Genomic DNA, 6,127 nt, shown 5'->3' on the forward strand with positions numbered 1-6,127 from the left:
ATCAAGACCAAGCGATGTCAAAAGCTATTAGCATGGTTTTCCCTGGAATAGTACACAGATGCTGTAAGTGGCACGTGCTGAAGATAGCGAAGGAAAAACTGGGTATGTTGTTCAGGACAAGAGCAGATTTTGAGGAAGAATTCTATTACTGTGTGAATGGGACCGACAGTGCATTAGAATTTGAGGAAGCATGGCAGCGGATGGTGCTGAAGCATGGCAGCGGATGGTGCTGAAGCATGAGCTTGGTGAGCACCCACATCTGAGTAACATGTGGGAGTGTAGGCACACCTGGGCACCGGCGTACTTCAAAAGACACTTCTTTCCCTTCACAGGCACGACTGGCAGGTCAGAAGGATTGAACTCGTTCTTCAAGAAGCTTGTGCACCCTCATGACTCGGTGTGGCAGTTTGTGAAGCAGTACGAGTACATACAGGAAACTAGGCTTGACCGGGAGGACAATGCTGGTTTCCTTGGCGAGGCTACTGTTGCGCCGCTGTGGTCAAGGTATGAAACGTACAGAGTAAATGTGAAAAAAATGTTGATATAATCTGCAACATGTGGAGCTAAAGTTTGCTTCATGTATGTTGTTATCATGCTTCTGTATTCCTACTGAGAACGGATGTATTTTTTCCCACTAGGTACAAGATAGAGGAGCAAGCATCAAAGTTTTATACCAGGACTGCCTTCGGAAAGTTTAAGGAAATGATGGAGGAGACAACGACATTGATGATTAATCCTGTTGAAGGTAATCGGTTTAAGTTTGAGCTACGACGTTGCGATTCTGATTCAAGTAAAATACGTGTGGTTGTTACCGACCCAGTTGACAGGTCGTATGAGTGCTCATGCAACAGATTCCACATGAATGGGATCTTGTGTCATCACATCCTAAAGGTAATGGTGCATACTAATGTGCAAGAAATACCTGAGCAATACATGATGCATAGATGGTCTGAGGAAGCAACAATTAGACCTGCAAGAAGCAGAAATGTTGGTTCAGAGGTTCCGGAAACAAATACTCTCAGGTACAATGACCTGTGCAGCCAGATGTGTACACTTGCTTCGGATGCATGTTTTGGTCCGGAGACGTACAAGATTGTTGCTGGTGGAGTGGTTGAGCTAAGCAAGCTGGTCTAGAAGTGAAGGTTGTCAGGTAGTTTGCCAGACCAAGACCCACCAGTAGGTGTTGATGTTGAAGTAGTAGGAAGCAGAAATGTGAATAATCCGCCAAAATCTGCCAAAAAAGGTAGACCAAAAGATAAAGAGAAAAGAAGGAAACCACTAGTGGAGCTGAGGCAGGAGAAGGTACAGCAAAAAGCAAAGAAGAAGGGTGTGTGTTCTTATTGTAAGGAGGATTGGCACGACAAGAGGAATTGCCCGTATCTCGCGCTTGAGAGACAGAGACAGAAGGTTGAAGCTGAAAAACTTAGGCATGAGACGGAGTTGACACTGTAAATAGTTTTTCTACGAAGGTTACCGCGTACTGTGATGTGGTGTACTAAGTTGATGAACTAGAATTTACTTTGGCAATGCAGAAAATAATATGTAGACTTCTGCTTCACTATTTCTGTGAATATAGGTATGATTTATGTAGTTGTGAAAAAATGTTAACGACACGCTGGAAGCACACCGATTTCATGAAGCAGACTTCATGTAGGGTGGCGCCAGAATTCATGGGAATATATATGTTTTAGGTGAGTGAAGTTTGGAAGAAGCAAGCGTATTCATGTTTATGTACTGGGGTTTTGATTCAGGATAAATCAAGGTTTTTTTTTGGTGAAAACTATGATCAATGTGAATTTTTGTTTGAGAATGCAAAGTAATATGTAGCATTCCGCTTCACAAACTTTGTGTAGATTGTTCTTGTAATTCATGCAAGAATGTATGTTTCCGGTGAGTAATGTTTGCAAGAAGCAAGCACAGATTGAAGTGGAAACAAAAAATATATTATTCGTGCGTAGTGAAAAGTAACGTACACTTTGTTTTCAATGTTGGTAGTACGTAAACGACAAAAACAGCATCCTGAAGCGAAAAAACAATGCTCTGTTACTTCTAGCTTGAAAACTCATGATTGAGTACAAAATAGTACCAGATAGTGGACACAAAAATATGGGAACCTGTTGGTAACGAAGTTGAATTGTGTAATAAAACAACTAACTAGAAGTAAAAAAGTTGGCCATGATCTTCCCATCCCATTGCTTCATGAAGAGCATTGTGAATATTCCGCAATCGTAGCTGGCAAAAATATAGAAGAGAGCATCATACGTAGTGCAAAGTAACGTACACTTTGTTTTCAATGTTGGTAGTACATAGACGACAAACAGCATCATGAAGCGAAAAAACAATGCTCTGTTACTTCCAGCTTGAAAACTCATGATTGAGTACAAAATAGTACCAGATAGAGGACACAAAAATATGGGAACATGTTGGTAACGAAGTTGAATTGTGTAATAAAACAACTAGCTAGAAGTAAAAAAGAAACTTGGAAGCACATAGTTCGCAGAAGCGCGATCGTTTATTCTGTTGAATGCTCGTCGGCGTGATTATCTACGAGGAATATTATTTGTTTGATCGCGACTAAGACGGTTCCTCAGTTGGTCTTCAGTACCCAGGTAGGATCTTGGTTGTTGAGCTGCGAAGTTATGATTAGTTCGGTGATAATCGCCCGATGGCCGTATGTATCCTGCGGTAGAAGTCGGGACGGTGGTTAGAACAATGAAGAATGCACATTTGTAGTTGGGTGCACTGAAGAAAATTGCAGAGTTGGTTACATGCCAAAAACCAATATGATTGATAGAAGCATTGAATTAACACATGAGTAGCTGTTTGGTTTAGGAGGGTAATACCTTGGAAAAGTTGGCCATGATCTTCCCATCCCATTGCTTCATGAAGAGCATTGTGAATATTCCGCAATCGTAGCTGGCAAAAATATAGAAGAGAGCATCATACGTAGTGTGAATTTTCTTCATCACCGACTTGAGTTGAAAAAAAGATTGTATAAACTTACTGAGTTTTCTGTTGGGGGCAATCGGGGGGGTTGAAGCACGTGAACTTCATGAAATCCAACTTTGTGAATGCTTTGGCATGCGTGGCCAGTGTCGTAAAGTTGGTAACCTAAAAATAAAGGGATGCAAAATGTAATCAACGCATCACCAGAAAAACATCGCACAATAATTAGTTACTGTTAGTTTAGGAGAGTGCTCACCAGATTGTTTGACAACTCGTACACTTCATCATTTTTCAGCTTCTTGTCTGAATCGAATATGTTGATCTGTTTGTAAAGAAGGTTGATGCAACATAGTATCCAATGTTGTTTGTGGGGAATTGCGAAGTAAAGCTGCAAAAATATTATGGGTATGAAGGGTATGAATTTGTTTCCAGGTGGTTATAGATTGTAAATTTTGACGATGTATTGTGCGTCAGTACATGGTACGGTGCAAATTGGAAGTTTGTAAAAATTGATATGAAGTGATGAGCACAGTGTTTAATGGCGTGAGAAGTGTACCATATCCTTTGACTTGAGCGAGCCATCTTGGTAGGCATTGTTGAATTCACGAAGGCAGTTGGTTGCAACGAATTTTTCCTCGGGCACGCTTAGTTTTGCCTGATGAAAGTTATGAAATACAATGTAAAGAATTTTAAAATAAGTGATGGTGGAAAACCAAAGAGATGTGTTGCGAAGGTTGTTACCGTCAAGGACTGTGAGAAGGCGTATTTGGTAGGAAGGGCAGAGCTGCATGCTTCCATTGTTTGTTGAAGGTTGAACTGGCGAATGTAGAGCTCCATTGTATGGGTGTCAACCCATCCGCGTGGCTTGAGTGCGCCACGGAAGTGTTCATATGATATATGGTACCCACCGTAATCGATGAAAGGTGGCCTAATACAAGGGTGATTGCGAACAAACGTAATCAGATGAAGCATTTTATGTAAGTATGAACACATTACTAGGGAACCAAGGAAGCATGAGTTGCTTGCAGGTGAATCATAAACTTAATAAAAGGTGCGAGTGCACGGATGTGATTTAATGAAAAAGTTGTGACATGTAACCTTTTATCAGTTTTTTTGGGAGGCCTTAAACATCTGGCGGTGATGTACTTGTTGTACAGTTCTATCGAAGAGCTTGTAACCTTGATTTTCTTCAGCCTTGTGTCCTCAGTTTTCCGAAGACAAGCTCTCTTCTTCCTATTCTTCTTCTCCTGAGTTTGTGTGCCAATGGTGTGAAGGACATCTCCGGTGGAGGGTTGACCCCCCTGGATGGATGATAGGTTGTACAAATAATTTAACGGTAATGGTGTAGACTGAATTTTGTACTTGGAGTTTGAGTGAGTTGGAAAAGGGTGGAACCGTACCTCATTGACATTATGGCTCATGTTTGGTCCTTCGGATGTGTTATCCTAAGTAGACGCATGTAATGTGTTGGACACGTGTCTTCGCGTTTAAATGGAAGCTGCAAAAGGGGTTAGAGGATGCATTTTTGATAAAGTGTTAGAAGGTGCACCTGTGTGGGCTGTGTGGGGGATGTTGGTGTTGGTGCATGTATTGGGGATGATTGAGGACTAATGTGTGCCAGGTTTGCTTCAACTGTTGCCATGGTTGTAGGTCCTGCACGAGCATATATACGTGCAAGTGATTTTATTGAAAAAAAATAATTTAAACCGAAATGAGATTGTAATATGGTTTGTGATGCACGTACCTGCAGCTGTGGTTTGTACTACAGCTGTAGAAGCGTCCACAAATTCACCTTCATGTGTTGATGGAGGTGGTTCGGCGAAAGCTTGGGTCCAAGTCTGACCGGGGGGTAGAAGACTGAAACTCGGATCTTCGTAAGAATCAAGGACCCTCCGCAATGTTTCTTCACTGCTGGTGGAATGCTTCGTGACAGGAGGGGTTGTAATAGCGTCGGCCGGTTGGTCTTGATGTGATGAGGGACGTGGTTCGGTGCAAACTTGGTTCGCAGCAGGAGCGGATGTTGAAGCTACATCCTGGTTATTCTGAGGTTTTTTAGTAACACTTTTCTCCACCTCATCGGCATATGCAGTTGCTTCCTTCCAAAACCTGGTGTCGGGAGTTTCTTTTGGACCATGTGGCTGTGGTTGTTCGGTATGTGTGTCCTGGAGTACCCAATGAGGTGAAGAATAATTTTTTGGATCTGGAGCATTATCTTTTGTGGCCGCTAAAACATCTTGTGCAAACTCTTCCATGCGCTTGACGTGAAGTTTAGAAAGTCTCGATGTAGCTTTTGATATATCCTGTGCCCATTTTGATTTGTGTGTTCCAATAATTTGTAGTATGTAGGCCGGTAGTTCCTGCACGAAAGCATGTAGCATGTGAAATGGTGAATGATTTGAGGAAATGATTGTGCGTGTTAAATAATTCTGGAAGCTTTTATAGTACATCAGGAAGACATTTGTATTAAGATGGAAGCATGGGTTTGATGTACATAAATTAATTTGGAAGAATGTGTAGTACAGCATGAGTAACTTTACTCTGGAAGATATTACTCTGGAAGCATTTATATGAAAGCATGAAAACAATTTTTACTATGGTGGAAGCATGGGTTTGATGTATGGAATTGACTCTAGGAGCAAGTATATTACAACAGGTAGACATTTACTCTGGTGGTTGTTACTCTGGAAGCATCCATATTACATCATGAAGACATTATTTTATTGTAGAGGAAGCAAGGGTTTTGAGGAATAGAATTTACTATGGAAGCAAGTATATGACAGCATGAAGACATTTATCTCTGGAAGCATGTGTATTATAACATGAAGACATTTTATTATTATGGTGGAAGCATGGGTTTTGTGTATAGAATTTATTTGTCATGTTTATGTTTCTTCAAGTTAGAGGGAAGCATGTAAGTAACAGAATGGAAACCTTCAGAAAAGATGGTAGAAACATGCATTGGAGTATAGAACTAGTGGGTTTTCAGAAATAATTTGATATCGTTGTACCTCCGGAAGCTTGATAGGAAATCTAGGGGCCTCGTGATGCATGTCCTGATTTTCTTCGGTCTATAAAAAAATTTAGAATACCAGATGAGTAGAAGCTGTACGTAAAAGCTCTGTTAGAAATAAGCACAATAGAAGTGGGTACCTGTGGTGGATGGTTGGTACAATTGTTTCCT

At 41.1% G+C, this 6,127-nt stretch overlaps 1 protein-coding gene and 1 long non-coding RNA gene across 2 annotated transcripts; both read right to left on the reverse strand.

Moving 5' to 3' along the window:
- Positions 1-3,000: 3,000 nt before the first annotated feature.
- On the reverse strand, positions 3,001-3,814 carry LOC123428908. The gene is made up of 4 exons (XM_045113010.1): positions 3,688-3,814; positions 3,503-3,601; positions 3,203-3,334; positions 3,001-3,111 (listed from the first exon to the last, which is right to left on the reverse strand). Exons 1-4 carry the CDS (start codon positions 3,781-3,783, stop codon positions 3,001-3,003), a joined length of 438 nt encoding a protein of 145 aa, XP_044968945.1. The 5' UTR covers positions 3,784-3,814.
- A 7-nt stretch (positions 3,815-3,821) lies between these two features.
- On the reverse strand, positions 3,822-4,404 carry LOC123431206. Its single transcript, XR_006623055.1, has 3 exons — positions 4,347-4,404; positions 4,045-4,247; positions 3,822-3,874 (listed from the first exon to the last, which is right to left on the reverse strand). It is a non-coding gene; the product is annotated as an uncharacterized LOC123431206 (long non-coding RNA).
- Positions 4,405-6,127: the final 1,723 nt, after the last annotated feature.

The sequence above is a fragment of the Hordeum vulgare genome, chromosome 2H (genome assembly GCF_904849725.1).
Source record: "Hordeum vulgare subsp. vulgare chromosome 2H, MorexV3_pseudomolecules_assembly, whole genome shotgun sequence".
NCBI lineage: Eukaryota > Viridiplantae > Streptophyta > Magnoliopsida > Poales > Poaceae > Hordeum > Hordeum vulgare.